The 27,326-nt window shown below is 39.0% G+C and overlaps 1 protein-coding gene across 1 annotated transcript in view; it reads right to left on the bottom strand.

Annotated features, from left to right (window-relative positions):
- Positions 1-27,326, bottom strand: part of SLC6A11 (solute carrier family 6 member 11) — a 218,206-nt gene that overhangs the window by 116,948 nt on the left and 73,932 nt on the right. The window contains exon 6 of the mRNA XM_063426928.1: positions 12,270-12,402. Within this exon, the coding sequence (XP_063282998.1) occupies positions 12,270-12,402 (133 nt within the window). The remainder of the gene's footprint in view (positions 1-12,269; positions 12,403-27,326) is intronic.

Here is a 27,326-nt window from a genome sequence, read left to right as displayed (position 1 = left end):
TACCCATACTGCATCCACCCAGTTTTTAATTCACTTATAATTTACACGAGTTTTTCACTATTTCTACACTATGTTTTTGTTTTGTCCGTAAGCGGCTTAATAAAGGGTATATCCCACAATTATTTTTACTTTAAGTTCTGAGATATCATTCTGTGGAATAGACGCCCACTTGGTTCATCTTTGTGGGTGTTACTATCTCACTATTAGTCCTCTTCTTTTTTAAAACATTGTTTTTACACCTTGACATTTGGAATTTAACAACAAGAAATCAAACTGTAGTGAATTGAAAGACAAAACATATATAATTTTTCTCTAAATAAATTGTGCAGTTTCTTTTACAGCTCAAACATATTCTGTGTTTAGTAAATAAACTCTAAATAATTTACCAGGGCAATCATGATATAAAGGTTTATATTTAATTATTGTCATAAGAGCTAAATCCCCAAAGAGTTGTTAAATTAGTGAAGTTAGCTAAATGTATGCCCAAACATTATGCCCACTTAAAATATTTGTAATATTAACTCCCCCAACAACTTTTATAAAACAGCTTTGTAATAAGGAAGACAATCTTGGATTTTCACAATGAACTACAGTAGTCCTCACAATTACTGAGCTCTTTGGTAACTTCATTAAAGGGGCACTATAGTCATCAAAGCAACTTTAGCTTGATTAAGCAGTTTTTGTGTATAGATCATGTCTCTGAAGTTCCACTGCTCAGTTCTCTGCCATTTAGGAATTAAATCACGTTTGTTTCTGTTTTTGCAGCCCTAGCCACACCTCCCCTGGCTGTGACTGACACAGCTTGCATGAAAGCAAAATGGTTTCAATTTCAATCAGATGCTACTTTAAAAGTTGTTATCGCCTGCTCTGTAAATTGAGCTTAAGTTACATACAGGAGGCTCCTGCAGGGTCTTTCACGCTATTAAGAGTGCATAAGATAAGAAATTTGAAATTCAACATAATTTGCAATAAGGTTTTAAACATTAGATGACTCTTTACAGGAAGTGTTTAGGAAGGCTGTGCTAGTCACATGCATGGAGGTGTAACTAGGGCCACATAAACAAAGTGATTTGACTCCTAAATATCAGATAATTGAGCAGTGAGACTTAAGGGATCTACACACCAAAACCACTCCATTAAGCTAATGTTATTTTGGTTCCTAAAATTTCCTTTCATAATAAGTAGTAGTAGTAGTAAGTACTAACAATTTACATTATTTACTGATTTTGGGTTGCACGTGTATTGCAGGGATCTGTTGTTGCAGCTGGGTCTGTTAGTAATCGCTACATTCTTATGCTACCCTATTATTTATTTTGTATTCCTTTATGAGATATTATGAGATTGCCTGCCTAAACATTCCTTCTCACCTCTTTCCCCGGTGTAGTAGAAGAAACTGCTTATGGCCTTGAGGTGCCTTCTGATTTAATGCACTTCACCTTTTGTTCCTTTATGACACACAAAATTAACTTGCCATTTGATTACAATAATATATTATGTTAATCAATTCTAATTTTATCTTGCTTAGGCTCTTTATAAAACAATTAACTTTTATCAGCATTTTATTTCCAAAAATCTGTCAATCCTAAAACTGAGATAAGAATGTTTTGACATTGATAACAATCTGAAAATGTGTCTTGAAAATTTAAATGTCAACACATATGTTTTTTTTTTTTTGTAGCGTTTCAAAATGACTATAGGTAGACTCAGAATCTAAATTGTTATGGTTAGCAATTAGTCCTCTCCTTAGAGGTATGATTACATTCTATGAATGGACAGACAAACCAATGACCACTCAGTATGTAAGGCCCATAACGTATGATATGGTAAAAGTTATATAGAAATACATCTCTGCAGGTTAAAGGAACAGTTTGATGTTAAAAATAGCAATTGCAATGTGTACATGTATTTCTAATGTTAGAGTCTTTTTCCATAGGAAAGAATTGAAGGCTACCAATAGGCAGCAATTGCTGTGCATCTCATCATAGCATTAGCTTAATAGGACACTACAGTCAGCTTAATGTAGTTGTTCTGGTGTCTACAATCTGTTCATACAGGCTTCTTTTTAACGCAAACACTGCCTTCAAAGAAAAGGCAGTGCCTAGGAACACCTCAAGTGCCAATCACTCAGACTGCCACTAGAGGTACTTTTTGGGTCACTGTGTGCAGTATGGAAGTTAAGTATTTCCACGTTCTGCATTGAGACGCTGAATGCTCCCCATAGAGATGCATCCACTACACAAACACATTCTACATTTACTACACACAGACACTGAATTCAATACACAATATATACACTACACAAACACATATACTGCATCCACTACACAAACACACACTGCTCCCACTACACATACTGCATACACTATACAAACACACACTGCTCCCACTACACATACTGCATACACTATACAAACACACACTGCTCCCACTACACATACTGCATCCACAATTAAACACAGACACTGCATGCACTACTCACCCCGCATACACTGCATAAACACAGACTCTGCATCTACTGTGGACACTGCATCCATTTTACACACACAAACTTAATCTACTATACAGCCTGTAACAAACGGGTTTAAGGCCCCTGACTTACTGTTTTATCACTGGTGCTTTTTATATTACTGGATTTTTCTAGCTGGGCATCATGTGTATCATAATGCTATCTTGACTTTTGTCTTGGAGATTTGTATATTGCTTATTTGATACTATGATGCTTCTATATGTTGCAACACACTGCATCAACTTCAAAAACACAGACACTACATCAACTATATCTACTACACAACACATCCACTGCATCCACTATGTGTCCACTCCTTCTTGTTGTTCTTTGATCAATTGTCAGGATCGGGACAGGGATCCAACACGCAGAGTACAAACAGGTACAGGATACGTATACCGGACCTTAGAATGGCCGGACTAACGTACGGAGAGTATAGAGAATGGTCAGAGACAAGCCGAGGTCGAGGGAACGAGCGGACAGGTAAGCGAGGAACAAGCCGGGTCAAGGATAACAGAGGTAAACAGAGTAAGTCAAACAAGCCGGGTCGGAACCAAAGGGATAACAGAAAATACCAGAGCACTGTGTGACTAGACAGGCTAGAACCACGACAGGGCAATGAGCAAATGGGAGAAGCAAGTTTAAATACCCTGGCTCGGAGGGAGAGACACGCCTCCGACGAGATCTGATTAGTCTCTACAGGATTGAGTGACAGGTCGTTCCGGGCTGGCGTCATGACGTCGGTTTCCGGACGTCCTGCTACAAAAGGAAGTGACTCCCTCGCGGCCGGCGTTTACGTGACCGGGTGGACCGCGAGGAACAGAGGAAACAGCCCGTCCGGACGGATAGACGTCTAAGTCTCTACCTCTCTCGGAGGTAGAGACTTCAGGTACCCTGACAGTACCCCCCCTCTCAGATACGCCCACCGGGCGGAAGGAACCGGGACGAGATGGGAAGCGGGAGTGAAACGCCCTGCGGAGACGAGGAGCATGAACATCCTCTTGAGGTACCCAACTCCTCTCCTCAGGACCATATCCCTTCCAATCGACCAGATATTGTACTCTCCCCCGGGAGATTCGAGAATCGATAATAGAGTTAACCTCATACTCCTCCTGACCCTCCACCTGAACAGAGCGAGGAGAGGACGTAGTGGAGGAAAATCTGTTGCAGACTAGTGGTTTCAGCAATGAAACATGAAATGAGTTAGGGATGCGTAAGGCAGTGGGAAGAGCTAGACGATACGCAACTGGGTTAATCCGAGTCAGCACCCTGTAAGGTCCAATATAACGAGGAGCGAACTTCATGGAAGGTACTTTTAAACGGATGTTTCTTGTACTCAACCATACTCTATCACCTGGAACAAACACCGGAGCCGCCCTTCTACGTTTATCGGCGTGTTTCTTAACCAGCATAGAATTGTGCAGAAGAATTTGTCGAGTCTGATCCCACAACTTCCTCAAATTGGCAACATGAACATCAACCGACGGTATCCCTTGGGAAGGGGAGGCCGAGGGAAGAATAGATGGATGAAAGCCATAATTCATGAAGAAGGGGCTTGAATGAGTAGAATCACAAACGAGATTGTTGTGTGCAAACTCCGCCCAAGGAATCAAACCAACCCAATCGTCCTGGTGTTCAGAAACAAAACAATGTAAATATTGTTCAATTTTTTGGTTGGTGCGTTCAGCAGCTCCGTTAGACTGAGGATGATAGGCAGAAGAGAAATTCAATTTGATACCCAGTTGAGAGCAGAAGGACCTCCAAAAACGGGAAACAAATTGGGAACCTCTGTCAGATACAATTTGGGAGGGTATCCCATGTAAACGAAAAATCTCCCTTGCGAATATCTCTGCCAATTCGGGTGAAGACGGGAGTTTAGGCAGAGGAACGAAGTGAGCCATCTTGGTGAATCTGTCAACCACGGTGAGTATGACAGTCTGTTTTTTAGAGATAGGCAAATCGACAATGAAGTCCATAGCTAAACAGGACCATGGTTTCTCTGGAACCTCTAAGGGATGCAGAAATCCACATGGAAGCGTATGAGGTTGCTTAGTCTTAGTACAGACCTCACAAGTATCGATGAAATCTTTAATATCCTTACGCAAAGCAGGCCACCAGAAATCTTTGGAGATTAAAGCATACGTCTTGCGAATGCCAGGATGCCCAGCTACCTTGCTGTTGTGGAAACACCGTAACACTTCCAGTTGGAGAGCAGGAGGAACGAAGTGTCTATCCCCAGGAGTCTGTTTAGGAGCTAGATGTTGTAACTTCATGATCTTGGTAAGCAACGGAGAATGAATCCTGAGATTCGTGTTAGCGATGATATTACATTTAGGAACTATCGAGGAAAGAACTGGCTCAGCTACAGTGGACGGTTCATATTGGCGAGATAGAGCATCGGCTTTGGAGTTCTTAGAACCAGGTCTATAAGTAAGCACATAGTTGAAGTGAGTCAGGAATAGGGACCAACGAGCTTGCCTGGAGGATAGGCGTTTAGCCTCCCCAATATAGGACAAGTTCTTGTGGTCCGTTAAAATAGTAACAGGATGTAAGGTCCCCTCTAATAAATGCCTCCACTCCTTAAGAGCCATAATGACCGCTAACAGTTCCCTGTCACCGATGTCATATCTGCTTTCAGGACCAGATAGTTTCTTAGAGAAAAACCCACAAGGGTGTAACGGTTTGTCCACCCCTAACCTTTGTGACAGAACAGCCCCTACTCCCGTCTCAGAGGCATCGACCTCGAGTAGGAACGGCAGAGTCGTATCAGGATGAACCAAAATTGGGGCAGAAGCAAAAAGTTCCTTGAGCGTCTTGAAAGCAACAAGAGCCTCCGTAGACCAGGTCTTAGTATTAGCCCCTTGTTTGGTCATATTGGTAATAGGCGCAATAATAGAAGAGTATCCCTTAATAAAGCGCCTATAATAATTAGAGAAACCAATAAACCTCTGGATAGCCTTGAGTCCCTTAGGCAATGGCCAATCCAAAATAGATTGGAGTTTGTCAGGATCCATCTTAAAGCCTTCCCCAGAAATCACGTACCCAAGAAAGTCTATCTGAGACTGGTCAAAACTGCATTTCTCCAATTTACAGTATAGGCCATGTTGCAGAAGTTTGAGCAATACCTTTCTGACTTGTCTGTGGTGGGTCTCAATCTCCCTAGAGTGTATAAGTATGTCATCCAGGTATACAATGACACAATCATGTTGAAACTCCCTAAGAACTTCATTAATCAAATCCTGAAAGACTGCCGGAGCATTACAAAGACCAAATGGCATAACCGTGTATTCATAGTGACCATAACGGGTATTGAACGCTGTCATCCACTCGTGTCCATCCTGGATTCTCAACAAGTTATACGCCCCTCTGAGATCCAACTTGGTGAAAATTTTAGAGCCCTTTAAACGATCAAACAGCTCGGTAATCAAAGGAATGGGATAGGCATTTCTGATGGTTATCTTATTCAAACCCCGGTAATCAATACAAGGTCTCAAAGTACCATCCTTCTTTTTAACGAAAAAAAAACCAGCCCCGGCGGGGGAAGAGGATCTCCTAATGAATCCTTTTTCTAGATTATCACGAACATATTCCTCTAGAACTGAGTTCTCTTGAGTGGATAGAGGATATACATTGCCCTTCGGAGGCATAGTACCAGGTAAAAGCTTAATTTTACAATCAAATGACCTGTGTGGAGGTAAGGTATCGGCATTCTTCTTGTCGAATACTGCTTTTAAGTCCTGGTAGATGAACGGTATCTGTCCCTCTGTAGACTGAGTGGAACTACCCGGTGTGTTTATTACAGCCAATGGTGAAACCCTGCGTAAACACTTCTCCTGGCAGCCCTGACCCCATGAGAGTATCTCCCCTAACTCCCAATCGATAATAGGGTTGTGTCTTTTTAACCATGGGTACCCCAGGACTATGGGGACCGAAGGGGACGAAATGAGCATAAGTGATAAGTTCTCCTCGTGTAAGATACCAACAGTTAAGTTAACGGGTATAGTCTCACGGGAGATAACAGGCTCAAGTAAAGGTCTACCATCTATGGCCTCAACGGCCAAGGGTGTATCCCTTAACTGGGATGGGACAGTGTGTTTGGTAGCAAAGGCTTGGTCGATAAAATTCTCAGCAGCTCCGGAATCTATCAAAGCCATAGTCTTTAGTACTCCCTTCTCCCAAGTTAAAGAAACTGGTAGCAGAAGCCTGTGATCTTTATAATTATGAGTAGAGGACAAAATAGAAACACCCAAGGCCTGTCCTCTAGAGAAACTTAGGTGCGAGCGTTTCCCGAACGATTAGGACAATTCAGGCGTAAGTGACCTCTGACTCCACAATACATGCATAATCCCTCTCTTCTCCTGTACTGTCTCTCTTCTTCTGAGAGGCGAGTATTGCCTATCTGCATAGGTTCAGGAAACAGTGAGGTAGTAGGATCAGGACTTTGAAATGCGGGAGCTAATTTAAAGGAAGGTCTAAGGTTCCTCTCTCGAGTGTTTTGTCTCTCTCTTAAACGCTCATCAATACGAGAAATGAACGAAATTAAATCCTCCAAATTTTCAGGGAGTTCTCTAGTAGCAACCTCATCAAGGATTACGTCTGATAACCCGTTCAAAAATACATCTATATAAGCCTGCTCATTCCACTTAACTTCTGACGCCAGAGACCTGAACTCTAGTGCATAATCCACGAGAGTTCGGTTCTCCTGTCTCAGGCGCAATAGTAATCTGGCTGCATTGACCTTCCTACCAGGAGGGTCAAAAGTTCTTCTAAAGGCAGCTACAAAGGCATTATAGTTATACACTAACGGGTTATCGTTCTCCCATAGTGGGTTGGCCCATCTCAGAGCTTTCTCAATGAGTAAGGTGATAATAAATCCAACCTTTGCCCTATCTGTAGGATAGGAGCGAGGTTGTAATTCAAAGTGGATACTGATCTGGTTAAGGAAGCCACGACACTTCTCAGGTGAGCCACCATAACGTACTGGTGGTGTAATACGGGAAGAGGCACCTACAGTGGCTACCTCTAGGCCTGAGCTCACAGGAGAAATAGAAGTAGTACGCGTCTCCTCTGGCGGGTTATTAGCACGAGACAATAACGCCTGTAGTGCTAGCGCCATCTGATCCATTCTGTGCTCCATGGCTTCGAACCTAGGATCAGAAGGACCAAGCTGACTGTTTGTACTTGCAGGATCCATTGGCCCTGTCGTAATGTCAGGATCGGGACAGGGATCCAACACGCAGAGTACAAACAGGTACAGGATACGTATACCGGACCTTAGAATGGCCGGACTAACGTACGGAGAGTATAGAGAATGGTCAGAGACAAGCCGAGGTCGAGGGAACGAGAGGACAGGTAAGCGAGGAACAAGCCGGGTCAAGGATAACAGAGGTAAACAGAGTAAGTCAAACAAGCCGGGTCGGAACCAAAGGGATAACAGAAAATACCAGAGCACTGTGTGACTAGACAGGCTAGAACCACGACAGGGCAATGAGCAAATGGGAGAAGCAAGTTTAAATACCCTGGCTCGGAGGGAGAGACACGCCTCCGACGAGATCTGATTAGTCTCTACAGGATTGAGTGACAGGTCGTTCCGGGCTGGCGTCATGACGTCGGTTTCCGGACGTCCTGCTACAAAAGGAAGTGACTCCCTCGCGGCCGGCGTTTACGTGACCGGGTGGACCGCGAGGAACAGAGGAAACAGCCCGTCCGGACGGATAGACGTCTAAGTCTCTACCTCTCTCGGAGGTAGAGACTTCAGGTACCCTGACATCGATGCACACTGCATCCACTATACCACACACTTCATCCACTAGACACACACTGCATCCACTAAACACACACTGCATCCACTATACCACACACTTCATCCACTAGACACACACTGCATCCACTAAACACACACTGCATCCCCTATACACACACTGCATGCCCTATACACACACTGCACCCACTTTTTTTACACATGTCTTTACACACTCTGCATCCACTGGTGAGCCCCAGGGCCAGGCCTTGAGCTGTGTAAGGGGCCCTAAAATTCATGATGGTAGCCCTGGGTGAACTAATACATTAAACAAACTATACACATTTGAAAACATGCATAAAAACACACATCACAGTAGTAGAAAAATAGATATCAACCTAGGAAAATATTGCTCTATTTTACAGGTAGAGCTTTGACCAGATGCTTGAGTTCAGCACCCTCCACTATATACACATGCATACATGTGTACATGCATGACTTACACACACTCAAACATTCACACACAGTGCAATGTATGTACAAAATTATGTTGCCCGGTACATTGGTCCAATATAAACAGATTTGTAGATGTAGCTCCTATTTATAAATGTATTCTATGAGAACCCACTAAATTTTTTGAGGAATTTGTGGATTGAGCAATTATATAAATATATAATATAAATGTTACCTGCCTTCTCCCCCATACACATGGAGGAACGGATTCAGAGCCGACTCAATGAGAAAATCTCTTCCGGGGAAGAAAGAGAAGGCTTGCAAAGGCATAAGTCATAAGAACCTCAGCTTTTCAACGTTTTTTTTTTTTTTAGACATACACACCCAATGACAACATATGACATTTTTTAAGTGGAATGTTTCTTTAACTGGTATAAAGAGATCAAAATACTATTCATATCTGAAGATAAACCGATATGGCTACACTAATATAAGGCAAGAATGCTTTATTGAAGCATTTGAATAAGGCATGAGAGAGAGTTGAATATTTATGTAAAGTGTCCTAGTGCACTTTCCTTTTATCTAGCTCAATTCTAAACACATTTTTAAAGAAGTATGAAACGTGTAAAGATTTCCTGCACTAAATATTCCCAATGCCTTATATTTTGCTTATCTTATTTTCTTATTTGATATGCAGAGGTCCATTACAAGCTTCTACACCTTTTCAACATATGAATGCTGCAATGAGTCACGTGGAAATAACCAGAGTGATTTTTGTTGAAAATATTTGTTCTGAATAATATATGTAGTATTTCCAAAGGGATTTAGCCTTATTATGAACTATTACATATTCAATTATACTGCTGCAAAGTAATTTTGCCCTTGGTAATGTGAAATGTAAATCAGCAAGAAGAGGTTCAAAGTTAAAGGGACACACCAAGCATGTTACATTAGCACTGTCAATTTGCAGAGTTTTTTTTTTTTTTTTTTTAATGAATCCTTTTCTGGCCCTCTAGTTCCCCTAATGCGCATAAAAGGTCAAACATTAGACATCATGGACAGTGGAAATTAAAATTAAACCGCCCAGATATTAAGGAAAAACTATATTTGATTCGTCAGCAAATCAGGAGAAGTGCTAAATGAATGCAGGCAGCTTTAAATAGCATTTGATGCTGTGCCTTGTAATTATCACTAATCAGAGGCAGACAGAGACATGTAGGCATTGGTGCTTCCTTAAGATTAAAGGAACACTATAGGCACCTAGACCACTTCAGCTTATTGAAGTGGTCTGGGTGCCGTGTGCCATGTGCCTTAACCATGCAAAGGTAATTATTGCGGGTGGAGAGTGCGATGGAGGGGGCACTGTAGGGAGAAAACAAATTTGAAGGCCCTAACCCTTCATAGCACAAATACTAACCATAGCCCTAAGACACTTATTAATATAAATTAGACAGACAGAAAAAAAAATGATAAATATGTGTCACTTTTATTTCACGTAATATATGTATAGGGTCTAATTGCAGAATATAACTAAAAACTCATTTCAATAATAATAATGTATAATAATTTATAATAGTTCCTAAATAACTTGACATTATTCAACATTACCCATCTATTTAATCATTATCTGTCCTAGCGCATACATTTCTATATATAATTATGGAATTGTGCTACAGATTTCTAAAATTACAAAGGAAGATTCAAACACAGCAATGCACATACTGTGCAGTAGTTTAAAATGATGCATAATAAGCAGAACAGTATAGATTTCTCTTGATGAGTGCTGTGTGAACACATTGCACTTCTTCTAGAATTGCGGATGTATGTAAATTAAAAAAAAAGTACAAATATAGGATGAATAATCTAAAAAAAAAAAATTGCGTTGATTAACATAAAATAATCTTTAGCAGGAAAAATATGCCAGGAAACTCTCATAGGAGAACGATTTTAAAATGATTGCTAAAAATAATATTTCTGCATAACTTCAAGCAGCTACATGGATTGTACAACGTGTGAAGGTAGCTGATGATGTTCAAGAAAGGTTCATTATTATTTCATTGAATATGATTATATAAGACTGAGAAAGACTGCCCATATTCCTTATAGTTCTGCTCTACTAAACAAAGATTTAGCTTCATAATTAATTGTGTGCGAATAAAAGACTGTCTTAGGTTGTTAGATTCTAAGGGGGATAATTTAGAGCATACAATAATTTGTCCTTTGTTCCCACATAAGAAAGCAGCTAGCTGCACTGTGATTTAACCCTAGTTCACTTCTTAGACATGCAAATACCCATGGCTGTACTGAATACTGAGAAGCTTGCTTTAGGAGGTTAGATAGAGTGGTTTAGGGTAATGTATGGACAGTAAAGGAGGTTCATATTAAAGTATATTCAGTATGTTTAATCTATAAGAACATAATATTTAGCAGAGAGATACAAGTTGTATTAATTCTATAAAACTCCATAAAAAGGGCAAATTTGGCAGCAGGTAATGTAAAATATTACCGTATTGTAAAATAATTTCCGTGGATAATCTGTGTACAAATAAACATTGGCTCTTGATAGATTGTTCAATTTAAAATTCTACATATTTGTTTACTAAACTCTAAAATTTTAACTTCCAAAGCAAAGTTTGATTTAGAAAAATTCTCCAACTCTGATATAGTCACAAGATATATTTAGAAATTTGTGTTTAACAATTCATAGTTTAAATTACAAATTAAAATTGTGAAACATTTTGTGAACAATTGTACTCATTTATTGTAGAAAATTATGAGGTGTATATAAATAATACTGCTATAAAATGTTCACTGTAAATATTTAGGGACTGCTCTGGTTGAGTAAAAAATGTGCACTGACCAGCAGACTTAATAACAACATAAATGTTAGTATCACATAGTCTGTAAGAAAATCAGCAAGTACTGAAGCCAACATGAAATAGCAAGGGTTAAAATCAGTAACACATGGATAAATAAAATCAACCACAGAATAAAGGCTTAATCTAAGTCCACCACAAGTAGATATCAAAGAGGTTGGGGTCCACATTCTACGATCTTAGGATACATAGGAATTACAATATTAACAATAAGAACTACTCTGCTACTTTTTTTTTTTTAATTAGAATTAAAAGTGAATTTCAAATTTAAAGTCAATATAGCTCAACTTGAACAATTGTCTAATTCAGTTATGTTGCCAATTCAGCTACTTTGGCCTTAAATTTACAATCCACTTGAGTCAGTGAATAATCTGTCAATCGCCTATATTTTAAGAAAAATGCATCCATTAGAGATTTCACTTTTTCAAAAGTATATATTTTGGCAAATTCGATATATGTACGGTATATGTTGATGCCTGCAATTTAAAGTTCAATAAGTAATTAAACAAGTATTAGTTAATTTGGAGATCTTCCTATATTGATAATAATTCATCTTAAAATTGTTATATAACTCTTTATTACATCGTCAGTCATGAAAGTGAAAAATCTTTAATTATTACAGAGAAAGCACTGCACAAGAAACCTTTTAATTAAACGAGATCAATAACGAGCACATCATTATTTAAAATCTGACCTTTCCAGTTGATTTTGTGCCTTTCCAAATACAGAAATAGCAAACAGTCCACGCACCAAGAAGGCATAATGCTAATTCCCAACGGAGATTGCCAATGTGTTCAATGCCATCAGAGATGGCTAGCACTCTGCGTCTGGTAAGAGAAAAAAAAAGGCTTGTTATAAAAACAAAACAAAAAAAAAGTATACATTTACAAAATACTTGTTTCTTTAAATCATGACTGTTTGCTTACTTCAACTTTAAATAAAACCTCCCATAAGACTAAGGGCAGACAAAGAAAGGATAAAAGCAATAGCTAAACAATGTCCAATCATCCATCGCTAGAGTATCAGCTCTCACATTTCGGTGGGATAAGTACTAGCAAACTGAAACTTGTCCAGTTTTCAAAATGCAGTCTAAATGAAAATGGGTATCAGTCAAGTACAAATGCCCAGAGTCATGATGGCTGCAATCAAGGTAATGTCATATTTAGACAGAGTTCTAAAGAATGTAATGCATATGAGCAAGAATTCCATATTGGGACCAGAAACATACAATAATCAAGACACGTGGATTAGGATACAGACAAGGCACAACATACTGGACAAAGAAGAGGTTTCATACAGAACAGTAACACACAGGCCTGACAATTACTCAGAAAATGTAAATTCAATGATCTTGATTCTCTTAGCAGAGTAAGATTTATTATGCTTATTGGAAAGCAATTTTCATGTAGACTCCAAGGGAGAGATTGCTATCCAGCAAGCAGAGTAAACCCTTACTCTACTAAGAGAATCCAGCCCAATGTTTTAGAGGCACATTTAATACAGTCACTGGCTGCTCGTTGTTAAACATTTGTGCTCCTACTCATGCAAGTCAGGTATAGCATAGGGAATGCTTAAAACTTCCTTTGTACTAATGTTGGGCCCCCATGTTTTTGTTTTTTTTAACTATTTGCCTGATTGGCTGTATTGCTTTTTTTTTTTTTTTTGAAATTTTAATGGCCATTTATTAAGGATATAGATATCAGAGTTGATATTGGTTTGAGATATTTACTTTTCTTACTGGCACAAAGACATGGAGAAGGTTTTAGGCACCCAGGTTTCATATCCTGTTTAGATTATGCTGTTTAAGTATAGTTTCCTGCCAGGATAGTGTGTGGTTGATAATTATTTAGAATATAAATATAATTTTCTACTATGCACATAAGCAGTAGTAAAGCTCTATATACTACACGGGCAACCCAGAAATCCTAATGGCCAGCTCTATCTATTCCATATCCAACTGCTTCTATACTGAGAGGCAGGCTACTAGCATCAGATATTGCAAGCTTGGCAGGTACTTATAAAACCTGACTCATTTCCGGTGGGCACAAGAGTACACATTGAACATTTCGAGTAGTCAGAAAGTCTCACAGCAAAGCATTTCAGGCTGCTAATTCAGATGGAGCTATTGATAAAGTCAACATATAGCTTCCATAAATCACAATATTATGAGCTTAACAGACACCCTTATTAGACTATTGGATGTTTCCGTGAAGCCCCACTGATAACTATAGTAGATATTGTGAGTTATATGTGTGTGAGCTAAAGTAACACTTATTGGACGTTAAGGTCTACTAAGGTCTCATGTAGGGATAAGAAGTGTCAATGATCCCTTGGTGTTTAATGGAAACCAGGTTTGTGATTGGTAGGATCTATTTTTCACCAATCCTAGATGGTAGTGAATTTTGGGTACTTTGTTCCACTTTGCGCAGGGATGGCACTAAATTTGTTATTGGCCTGGAAAGCTCCTCTACAAAGCACTAGTCACAGGCATACATGGAAGAAGAATAAACAGATTAAAGACATCTAACAAAGCCTCTCTCAATTTGAGAGGTCTAAATATGTTTGTCACAGTCATAGAAAAAGTAGGAGACGGAATAAATTCAATGGGACAACATCATATTTGTCTTTACCTAATTTCCTAATCTTTTCATCTTTGACTTTAACACATTTTAACATTTTAACAGATACTCAGGTCTAGTTTTTAGATTATATTCTTTTATAAAAATGCCTGAATATGAATATATATATATATAATATTATTGCAGCATTCTAGAGAAATCTTCTTTAGCAATATACTGTGCACCTCCTCACCAAGTACTAAACTAAATGGCTGGGATGAAATAGGTTTTGAAAGCTGTGTGGTCTCGTTATTTCAGATGCTGTAAGGGCTGCTCTCAAAGTGTCTCTAGCATGTTGTTCCTAGAGGCTTGAAAGCTTAGATTTCTCTTGGTAAAGGGCTTTGCAAACTGTGTTTTTTAATTTGTAACTAAAAAAAAATGTTCCTTAACAGCATGTTTTCAGTGCCACCTACACACTGCAATAGAAAACGGCAAACCATGTCAAAAGGATTGATGTAGAATCTGTATAAATGTTATAACTAGATATAATCACACTTTAGTTTAGATGTTTTACATCACACAGTGAAAATACAGATATTAAGTCAAATTTTATTTTACTGTAAAAATAATGTGAAGACCCCATATATAAACTGATAACTATGTAATGCGGTCCAGGTCCGTGCGATACAACTACTGGGGCCGCATTGAAGGGGCACATCGGGTGTCCCATGCTGTTAGGGCCACCTGATGGCAATGAATTTCCAGGTCGCCCGGTCAGTGCTGCAGCGCTTTACTAGCACGACCAGGCCCTGACTGCCCTGGTGACTTCCTCCCAGCTATCAAAGAGCCGCACTGGAGGAGGAAGGAGAGGAGGGAGTCAGAGTTCCCACTCTGACTCTCATCTACTGGAGCCAGCCACTGGACCCAAGGGAAAGTCATTATCCTGCACCTAAAAGGTGGGAAACAGGAGGGTGACTAGAACATTTTGCATGTGTGTGTGCCTCTCTGTCTGTTTGTATGTGTGTGTTTGTATGTATGTGTCTGTATGTATATATGTGTCTCTGGTTGTGTGTGTGTGTTTGTATGTGTGTGTATGTGTATGTGTGTCTATATGTATGTGTCTGTATGTGTGTGTATGTGTTTGTGTATATATGTGTGTGTGTGTGTGTCTGTGTGTATGTGTGTGAGTGGGTCTGTATGTGTTTATCTGTATATATGTGTGCCTGTATGTGTGTATATGTGTGTGTGTGTGCATGTGTATCTGTTTATCTGCATGTGTGTCTATATGTGTATCTGTGTGTCTGCATATCTGTATGTCAGTGTTTGCCAATGTATCTGTATGTGTGTCACTGCTTGTATCTGTATGAGTGTCATATTGTTTGTATCTAAATGTTTGTCATTAAGAGTATGTTTATCTGCATGTGTGTCCGTGTATTTATCTGCATGTGTTATATGGTGTTTATCTGCATGTATGTCAGTGTGTGTTTGTCTGTTTATCTGCATGTGTGCCTGTATAACTCTCACCCCAACACACACACACTGTCACTACCCTTCACCCTGCCACACTCACAATTACTCGCCCAATCCTATCACTCACCCATGCCATACTCACATCCCATCACTCTGCCATATTCACCCTATCGTACTCACCTTCTCTTACAGTGACACTGTCACACTCATTCTCTATCACTCTGTCACACTCGCCCCCTTTCACCCTATCACATGAACCCCTTCAATTCTGTTATACTCCTCCCCCCCTCCCCCCCCCCCCCCCCCCCCAAACCATGCCACACGCAGCCTGTGGGGAATGAATTAAACACATGGAGGGTCTCGGGTGTGTGAATGTGACACATGGAGGGGCAGGGGGGGAGGGAGAAGTATGGGGGGGAAAGGGGGCAGGGCAATTTACACCTCTGCTCTTCGCTGTTAATGGATGACCCATATTGTAACAACTGCAGAGGTTAAGCATTGGCATGTGTTAGTACCCTTTAACTGAATCTGTAACATTTTGCAATATTAGGAAGCTAATTCAGATTTGCAGCTGCATAACACCAGCATTCTGGTCAATTGGTATTGTATTGGGGCTAAGAACAGGAAATTAATTGTAGCATTTTAATTGTATTAAAAAAAAGAAAAAGCTATTTGTGCTGAATGGAGTGGGACAATAAAGAAGGCAAGATTGTATCATTCACTGCACAGCTTGGCTAATTGCAATGCAAATTCTCCTAGCACAAAGATTCCATTTGTTTTCACTTTTTACGACTTTAAAGCCCAAAAAAGGCAATCACCACTTTAAATTATTTTACTGATTACAAACTCAACAAAAGTGCATTAGAGATGTTTAACCCCTTAAGGACACATGACATGTGTGACATGTCATGATTCCCTTTTATTCCAGAAGTTTGGTCCTTAAGGGGTTAAAGGGAAAATTAGCCTTTTAATCAACTGATAAACATGCGGTTCATTAAATGACAAACCTACTTATGTAATGCTTTTGTATTAATAAGAGAGTGATGGTTTTATTTATTTGCAGGAAATATGTTAAATAAAACAAATTAAATAATCAGGTTGTGCCTCTATTTTGTGAGAAACTATTAAACCTGAAATCCAAAACACTTTAGAAATGATACCTCAAATATATGAAGTTTGTGTTTTTGTCTGGACCGGCACATCCTATAGGCCGATTAGGCGGCCTTGGGGGCTCTACTTAAGAGGCTGCGTGTGTGTGTGTCTGTGTGCTTGGACCAGTGTGTGTGTCTGCTTGGATATGTGTGTGTTTGTGTGTGTGTGTGTGTCAGTGTCAGCCTGTTTCAGTGTGTGTGTGTATGCTTGGATCAGTGTGTATGTATGTGTGTGTGTTTGTGTGTGCTTGGATCAGTGTGTGTGTATGCGTCAGTGTCAGCCTGTTTCAGTCAGTGTATGTGTATGCTTGGATCAGTGTGTATATGTGTGTGTGTGTGCTTGGATCAGTGTGTATATGTGTGTGTGTGTGCTTGGATCAGTGTGTGTGTGTGTGTGTGTGTGTGCATGGATTAGTGTGTATATGTGTGTGTCTGCTTGGATCAGTGTGTGTGTGTGTGTGCTTGGATCAGTGTTTGTGCGTGCGTGTGTGTGTGTGTGCTTAGGTCAGTGTGTGTGTCTGCTTGGATCAGTATGTGTGTCTACTTGAGTCAGTGTGTGTGTGTGTGTGTATATATGTGATTTGGTCAGTGTGTGTGTGTCTGCTTGGGTCAGTGTGTGTGTCTTCATCAGTGTGTGTGTGTGTGCTTGGGTCTTTGTGTGTCTGCTTGGGTCAGTATATGTGTGTCTGGATCAGTGGGTATGGGTATGTGTGTGTGCATGCTTGGGTAAGTGTGTGTATCTGCTTGGGTCTGTGTGTGTGTGTGTGTGTGTCTGGATCAGTGTGGGTGTCTGCTTGGGTAAAGTGTATGTGCCTGCTTGGGTAAAGTGTGTGTGTCTGCTTGGGTAAAGTGTGTGTCTGCTTTGGTCTGTGTTTGTGTCTGAATGGGTCTGTGTGTGTGTATGTCAATCTGCATCAGTCAGTGTGTCTGTGTGTGTTTGTGTATGATTGTGCCAGTGTATGTGTGTGTATGTCAGTCTACACGAGTTAGTGTATGTCTGCTTGAGTCAGTGTTTGTGTGCCACTCTGGGTGAGTCAGTGAATTTGGGTTTGCATTGGTCACTGATTGTAATTGTGTGGACCATCGTGTGTAAATGAGTGAATGTGTGTGAGTGTTTGTGTGTGTACATATGTATGTATGCATCTATCTATCGGTGATTGCATTTGGGCAAAAAGGATAATTTTTTGTATTTTTTTTAAATCAATACTTTTAATAGAACACTACAGTGTTAGGAATCTAAACCTGTATCCAAAATACTATAGTGTCTCTGTCCCTACATAGATTCAAGTTCACCCCCACCTTAAAAATTAGTTAAAAAGAAAAAAGGGTGGGGGGGTTAATTAAATTTATCAACCACCAAGACTCCCTCTTGCCTCCTTACCGCGCTCAATGTCACCAATGGGGCAACAATGGTCAAATCCAATGTTCCTCATACAGGAGCATTGGGGACCTGAAGGGCTATGCATTTCCAATGCTTCTCATAGTTACATGGCATTATAGCAGAGGTGTCTCTAGTGGCTGTCAGTGTGACCGCCACTAGAGTCTTGTTTAACCCTTCAAGGTAAGGCAATGTTTTATCTTGTGGGATTAAACCTACATGACCACTGTGAAGTGAATGTGGCGGCAACATTTTTGTTGTCTAGGGCGGCAAAAATCCTTGCACCCGGCCTGGTTTGTGTGTGTGTGTCTCTCTAAGGTGTGTATGCATTTTTTTTAAAATGTAGTGAAGCAGATTTCTAGCATGTATAGTTGTGTATTGGATACAGCTCAAACAACCCAAATAAAAGTCTCTCTGTTCTGGTCCAACAGATGATGTGTGTTATGGAGAGAGGGAGTAGTACCTTAAGGAATTCTCGGATGATATAAATAGGCAACAAAAATAAACGAAAATACAATATATAGTTCAATATCTCTGGAGACAGACAGACAGATATAATATTTAGTTTTCCATTAAATGTAGTATAGGATAAGTACAGTAAAATGGAATTCTAAGTATATTTGAAGGTAAATGAATAGTGATGTCGCGAACATGAAATTTTCCGTTTGCGAATGGCGAACGTGAACTTCCGCAAATGTTCGCGAAAGGGCGAACCCGGCGAACCGCCATAGACTTCAATAGGCAGGCGAATTTTAAAACCCACAGGGACTCTTTCTGGCCACAATAGTGATGGAAAAGTTGTTTCAAGGGGATTAACACCTGGACTGTGGCATGCCGGAGGGGGATGCATGGCAAAACTCCCATGGAAAATTACATAGTTGATGCAGAGTCTGGTTTTAATCCATAAAGGGCATAAATCACCTAACATTCCTAAATTGTTTGGAATAACGTGCTTTAAAACATCAGGTATGATGTTGTATCGATCAGGTAGTGTAAGGGTTACGCCCGCTTCACAGTGACAGACCAAACTCCCCGTTTAACGCACCGCAAACAACCGCAAACAGTCCATTTGCACAACCGCAAACTCCCCATTTGCACAAGTTTGGATACCAAGCTAGCCATGTCCCGTTTCTTGTCCTCACTGATGTCATTGAAGGTCTCTTCCGCCACCCAGCCACGTACAACACCAAGGGTCCCCGAAAGGTGACAACAAGCCCTCTGTATTTTGTTTTTTAAATGTACACTACTGTTACACCAGATATGAGTTGCACTGGTGTGACACTGTGCCCTGGCAGGCCCTGAAACGCACACGTGTGAAGGAAACTGACTGCTATTATATTACAGTCAAAAAAGTTTTTTTGTTTTTTTTTTAAATGCAAGCTATTGTCTCACCAGATATGAGTGGTGGCACTGGGACCACCTTAAAAATATTGGATATCGCTAAAAATCGTGATCACTATATACTTTCTCTACAAACCTCTAAAACGAACCAAACTACTCATCCATCTGCTATACCACTTTATCCCACCTAGACATAGTGCCCAGTTAAAATACTTGACTCTTACTTACCCACACTCAGTCATGCCACACACATTTCACCACTACTCTCACTGAATCCCTCTGACTACGGCTAAATTAATCTTCTACATCAGAACACTACTCCTAAGATTGGGTTGTATCCATGTCTCGGGTCTTTCATTTAGAATAGGGGCAGCTTCGGTCTCCTTCAACACTGACACTCCAGTGCATATTATTAAAAGATTGGGCAGATGGAAATCCTCAGTCTACAACCGATATATTCCTTATCCCGAGAAAGAAATGAGGAAAGCTTTTAAAAGTTTGGCTTTGTAAATTTGATGCAATAAGTGTGTTTTTCTTTAATACCTTTTCACCCTCTTTGCATGAACCCGATTTACATATATTAGTAATATGTTTCTGAACATATATATTATATTATTCACTCACTCACTCACTCACTCTCTGGGCCGGCCTAAGATATCATGCTGCCTAGGTCCAACGATAAATGACTATGGGGGATAATGTATAATAAACACAGGTTACTGGCTATGGGGGGGATAATGTATAATAAACACAGGTTACTGGCTATGGGGGGGTAATGTATAATAAACACAGGTTACTGGCTATGGGAGGGATAACATATAATAAACACAGGTTACTGGCTATGGGTGGATAATGTATACTAAACACAGGTTACTGGCTATGGGGGGATAATGTATAATAAACACAGGTTACTGGTTGTGGGGGATAATGTATAATAAACACAGGTTACTGGCTATGGGAGGATAATGTATAATAAACACAGGTTACTGGCTGTGGGAGGATAATGTATAATAAACACAGGTTACTGGCTATGGGGGATAATGTATAATACACACAGGTTACTGGCTATGGGGGGGTAATGTATAATAAACACAGGTTACTGGCTATGGGAGGATAATGTATAATAAACACAGGTTACTGGCTGTGGGAGGATAATGTATAATACACACAGGTTACTGGCTATGGGGGGGTAATGTATAATAAACACAGGCTACTGGTTGTGGGGGGATAATGTATAATAAACACAGGTTACTGGTTGTGGGTGGATAATGTATAATAAACACAGGTTACTGGCTATGGGGGAGATAATGTAGAATAAGCACAGGTTACTGGCTATGGGAGGATAATGTATAATAAACACAGGTTACTGGCTATGGTGGGATAATGTATAATAAACACAGGTTGCTGGCTATGGGAAGGATAATGTATACTAAACACAGGTTACTGGCTATGGGGGATAATGTATAATAAACACAGGTTACTGGTTGTGGGGGATAATGTATAATAAACACAGGTTACTGGCTATGGGAGGATAATGTATAATAAACACAGGTTACTGGCTGTGGGAGGATAATGTATAATACACACAGGTTACTGGCTATGGGGGGGTAATGTATAATAAACACAGGCTACTGGTTGTGGGGGGATAATGTATAATAAACACAGGTTACTGGTTGTGGGTGGATAATGTATAATAAACACAGGTTACTGGCTATGGGGGAGATAATGTAGAATAAGCACAGGTTACTGGCTATGGGAGGATAATGTATAATAAACACAGGTTACTGGCTATGGTGGGATAATGTATAATAAACACAGGTTGCTGGCTATGGGAAGGATAATGTATACTAAACACAGGTTACTGGCTATGGGGGGGTAATGTATAATAAACACAGGTTACTGGTTGTGGGGGGATAATGTATAATAAACACAGGTTACTGGCTATGGGAGGATAATGTATAATAAACACAGGTTACTGGCTATGGGGAGATAATGTATAATAAACACAGGTTACTGGCTATGGGGGGATAATGTATAATAAACACAGGTTACTGGTTGTGGGGGGATAATGTATAATAAACACAGGTTACTGGTTATGGGAGGATAATGTATAATAAACACCGGTTACTGGCTATGGGGGGATAATGTATAATAAACACAGGTTACTGGCTATGGGGGGATAATGTATAATAAACACAGGTTACTGGCTATGGGGGATAATGTATAATAAACACAGGTTACTGGCTATGGAGGATAATGTATAATAAACACAAAAAAAAAATACAAAAAAAAAAATGAATGCAGCTTCAGAATTAATCTAAATTGTATGCTGTCTAGGAGGTGGGAGGGTCTGGGAGGGTCTGCTGCTGATGGGCTAGAATGTGTCTGCTGACTGTGAGGTACAGGGTCAAAGTTTACTCGATGATGACGAATAGGGGGCGGACCGAACATCGCATATGTTTGCCGTCCGCGACAAATGCGAACATGCGAGGTTCGCCGGGAACTATTCGCCATTCGGGACATCACTATAAGTGAATGTATACTTTTTAAAAATGAAATAAGAATGAAAACAAACTAACTTGCCACCTTGTAAAGATTGTTTAGTGCTTGGCTCGCATTGTATAAATGCAATCAATGTGTTCCAAGAACCCGTCATTGCAAATTGGTTGGAGTATTTCCTTCATTTCGGGTTGGTAATTAGTTCTCTGCATTAGTGTGTCAACACGCCAAAGATTTCTATATATAAAGATTAAAGGATGATGATTAAGGTTTATTTTAATCATCTCATATATTTGAAATTTTCATCCTTTTTTTTAGGCTAATCTTAGGCCTTCAGGAGACCTGCGCAAAATGTAGGTGTACTTTTAGAATATCTGAGCCCCCATTACTTGTCTCTAACTGCCTATCCCCCCCCCCCCCCCGCATAGGTACCCCTTATGCATTGTATCTCTCCTTAGTTCTTTTGCCTCTGTCTATTCACCCATTGTTTCTCACTCTTGTCAATTTTTACACTGTTTTTCCTCCATTGTGTTTTCTCCCCAGCTCCCATTGTGCATGCCTTCTACTCTCCTGTAGCATCATTGGGCTGTCAGCATTCAATAAGGTGCTTGCCTTCTTGCTCAACATGTAGTCTTTAACCTGGAACAAAAGTTGGTAGTGGAGTGCTGTGATTGAAGGGGCTGTAGAGATGGCATAACATCAAATATCTTCCTGTGCATTAAAATAGAGCCACTAGTTTAGTAGGCTTTGTTTGTTTAAAGCTGAACATATCTTGTATCTTGCTTAAGTTTCTGCTCCATAATTGCACTTTTACATAATAACCACCAACGTTTCTTCAACTAGCTAATTTCAAGAGATATCTGGTAGAGCTGGTAGATCCCTCTTGGATCTGGGAATTTTTGATGTGGCTCTACCAGATGTCTAACTTGTCAATTCTTGTACCATGGGAAATCTGATTTCAATTATTCCTCTAATAATGAGATCTATAGAGTACATTTGAGGATGACATGTAATTTCAAGAGATATCCTAATCATAGTATAGCTTTATTAGAGAGAATTAATTTCAATTTGGGAATCAGACTCTTGCAAGAAATAGTACTATTGCTTAACACAATAACAGTTAGTCCTCTTACATTCTTCACAGAACTACATCTCTAATTCCCAAATGTATTTCATTAACTAACTAACTAACTACGTAAATCATAATTCAGGAAGTTATGAACAACTGAGAGTAGTGCTTCTTTCTAGACAGAGCTTCGGTTATGGTATGACACGCTGCTTCAAGTTGCCCAAGTGCATCACATTAATTTGCATTTGTTGTCCTTAATTCAGGAAATGTCTTGCCCATTACCTTATCATAGTGTGACTTTGTTCCCAGAGAGAACTCTTCAGTTCTGCATATGTTTGGTCAAATCAAATACCGCTAATTTTACATATTGAAGAATATTGCAGTGTGCTAGTCACATCCTGCAATGACCTATTTAAATCCAGATGGAGCACTAACATATTGTTTAGTAATTTCTTTAGCATACAAGATCTGTCTCTATTTACATACTGTATAATATTCCAACTTCTTATTTTAGACTTGTTTACTTTAGAAAAAAGGCAACTGGTGAACAGTTCATTAACAGGTCTGTACAAAGGATAAGGGGTCGCGTATTTAGACTTGAGAGAGAGGAGATTTCATATATAGCATAGGAAAGGGTTATTATAGCATAGGAAAGGGTCAGCAAAAGACTAAGAAAGATGTAGAATTTTCTGTCTAAAGAAGCCATCTTATCCTATTCTGGACATTTTTTTCAGCCTAAATTACTTTTTTTTAGCATTGGGTGTTGAAAACAAATACACCGTTGTTTCTTGCTGGATAATTAATTTATATTGTTGATTCACCTGACAATGAGAATGCTAATTTAGTTTTGAATCTACAGCTGGGAAATGTGTTTCTTTTTGTTTGTTTTCAATTTTATGTTTATGTTACATTTACTGTTTGGGTTTCCTCACCAATGTGGCTACTTCTGACAAGGTCCACACGTTTCTTGATTTAGAAAATAATTCTGTCAATACTTTAATTGTTTAAATGACAAATTAAAGAAAAAAAGAGAATTGGTGACGAACCCCGAACATGCATTTCTCAGTAATGGTGCTGTCATAGAGACCAAAATGTATACAAAATACAGACTAAGTGAATAAATAAAAATACAGTTTTAAATTTTATAAGGGTACGTAAAACCGCCTATGTTAGTAAACACATATGGGGATTCAGTTCCACCATATGGTTATACTGTGTTAAGCCCATCACTACTTCACAGTACCCCAATATAAGTGGGTCCTACACTAATTCCAATGTGGGAGACAAATTAAATAGTGCTAGTGTTAAATGTGCTAAAGTGTATTTTAATAATCCGTTGTAAGATCATTGTGAATATATAAAATGCAAAATTAATGTGATCAAATACACAATTCAAAAAAGTAAAGTGTCAAAATGAATCTATTAAAGCAATAATGCATATCATGCTTTGGTTTTTACTATATATTGGGGCTGATGTGTGTTGTAGTCCTTGCTGCTTAAGCGCAGGACTTCTCTTTTTGTATTTGTATTTACTTTGTATCACACAGCCTGGTTACAATGCTGCTACCCATCCCATGTGTTCCCTATTAAGGGTTAATAAGTATAGGGGTGTATATAAAAAATACCCCTTTCTGTCTCATTAGAGATATCTTTGCCAGAAGCTCAAGGAAGCAGGCTGAAGGGTCAGTGTTAGGACCCGCTTAGGGGGGGTCTGCCTTGACGTTGGCAGGCGGGCATTCCCTCCAATGGCCATTGGAGCAACTAAATGACCTCCATTTGTCTAAATATACATAAGGATTAAGGAGAAAGCGCAGGTAACGTTTTTCTTTTCTTTGGTTTTTACTATATATTGGGGCTGATGTGTGTTGTAGTCCTTGCTGCTTAAGCGCAGGACTTCTCTTTTTGTATTTGTAATAATGCATATCATATCTCTGCCCTATGCCTTAGTCTGTATTTCAATGTTCAGCTTGTCACCTTAGTGGTAGCAGTCATAATGACAAATTGCTCTCTGTTACCTTAAGAATGCAAACAAGTGCTTAATGACAATCTAACTGTACATCAGTTATGTCTAATATTAAAATATTACAGAGGCAATGAAGAGGAAGAGTTGAAAAACATTGGAACCTGGTTTTTAAACCACAGCCTGCTCCTGGGACCATATTCTGAGCAAAAAATGAAAAAAAAAAAAATCTGTACTCTTAATTACATTTTACGCTTCCCCTCTAATAATTATATTTTCTATAATTATAACAGAACACTTTTCTCCCCATGAGATAACTCTGGGCTCGTTATAGAATAACTTGCAGCAAAATATCTCTAGAAGTGTGAAAAACTGCCCAGTTATATGGGTCTCTGCAATACTTATATAACCTTTATTCTAAATTTATGTATAAGGTAGATGAGTAGCTTGTAGGGGACATTTAATTGTGTTTGGCCTCATGAAGTTAAACTGACCCATGCTCTATTAAATTATGCTCCATTGTGCAGGGGCCAGTTCCTTTTTTATAAGGAGGACAGATTAATCCAAAAATGTACTTCTTAATATACAACTAGTTATGCCTTTAAAACAATTATGTAACTCTTTCTTAAAGGGACATTACAGAATCATAACAAACATTCATTATCACATTACAATAATTATCATTTTGAGGCATTTTTATTATTATTAGGACAATCTCAGTGTTTCATACTGCAATCAAAGAGAATACAGATTAGATTTTGTTGTGTTTCAGCTCTATAAAGGTAAACTTTAAAATATGAACGGACTTCAAATATAATTGTATTATAGTTGTATATGCTGGTGATATGTTAGTTAACAAGGAATTCACAATATTGTGTGATGTGGTCACAGTCTACATTTCAGTACTGGTGATATTTTATTGGACATACTGGCGATATCTTAATTAAGCCACACTAAATGCCTTCTTAGTATTGTAACATGGTAGTGACTTTGATGTTGCTTCTTGCTAAATTAATTGTATTTTCTATATCTTAGCATTTTAGTAGTATAATAAGTGAATTGTATTATTTGGTGCATAGGTTTTTACAAAAAACGTATTAACTATTATTAATTTCACTAAATAGAATTTTGACAAAAACAAAGTTTCAATAATATATAGTAGATATACTCCAGATACATTATATACTACATAATCGGTGAACTAACATTTGTTCTCTATAAACCAAATAATTATCTTTTAACCCGGTTATGTGTCATTACGTCCTGAATGCCATGGGCTTTAACAATCTTGATGATAACATCTTAACGTCTTAATATCTATGCCCCAGCATCCACCGAATCTTACTCACCTCGTCGAATCAAATCGGAGTGGGCTGCCTGGCAATGCATGCAGTGCCCCTGCAGCCAATCCAGTTGATCCGAGTCATGTGATTGTGGTGACATTGCCATCACATGACTCAGATCAGCTAGATTGGTAGGATTAACTGTAAGGGCATTGCCTGAGTTGTCAGATGCATCCCCAATATATAATTGATTAACACAATAAACTAATTATATCTAAATTATATATTTATAATATATAATATACATAATATAAATGAATCCCCATATTTGTTTGATAAGATAGGTGTGTTTAAGTAACCTTGTATAATTTAAAACTGCATTTTGATTTTCTATGTGCACTGTTCCTTGTAACTGTATGTTGTATTTTGGTAAGCAAGTCTCATACTAGGATCAGTGACAAAATGCCTGCTAATCTCCCACTTGTTTCAAGTGCCTCTGTCAGTAGCTGCTAGCTAAATACAACAGAAAGTTAAACATTTTCTCACACTAGAATCCATGACCCAAGCTAAGCAAAAATATGTTTTTTATTTGTTATTGAATACCACACTCCCCAAAAGAAGAATGTTCTTTCCTCTAAACAGATAACAAGAAAACCAACAACGTTTGACAACTGTATATTCATTACCGAGTTTCGAATTAAGAACATGAAAAAGTGCCTGCCAATCTCCTATCTCCCTCTCAATCTTGGCTCAAGTGGCGCTGGCAGCAACTGCTAGCTAGATAACGCTGTACACTAAGCCTAAGTATCACAATAGAATCAATTATATCTCCCACTCCAACACAAGCACGGAAAGGGTTAACACACAGGATCACTGATGGTCTGTCTCTCTCAGGAGATGAATTCAAAGTGTCTAGAAAAATCCTGCTTGGAAGTATAATTGTTTTATTGCTCCTCTTTTTTTCCCTTATTTGTCCCTTTACTTAATCTGTGAACATAATCAACATTTAGTGGCTGTCAAATAACTATCAATCATATTTTAT

The sequence above is a fragment of the Pelobates fuscus genome, chromosome 7 (genome assembly GCF_036172605.1).
Source record: "Pelobates fuscus isolate aPelFus1 chromosome 7, aPelFus1.pri, whole genome shotgun sequence".
NCBI classification, from domain to species: Eukaryota; Metazoa; Chordata; class Amphibia; order Anura; family Pelobatidae; genus Pelobates; species Pelobates fuscus.
Note: the sequence above shows the minus strand (reverse complement) of the source record. Positions and strands in the feature narration are given on the sequence as shown.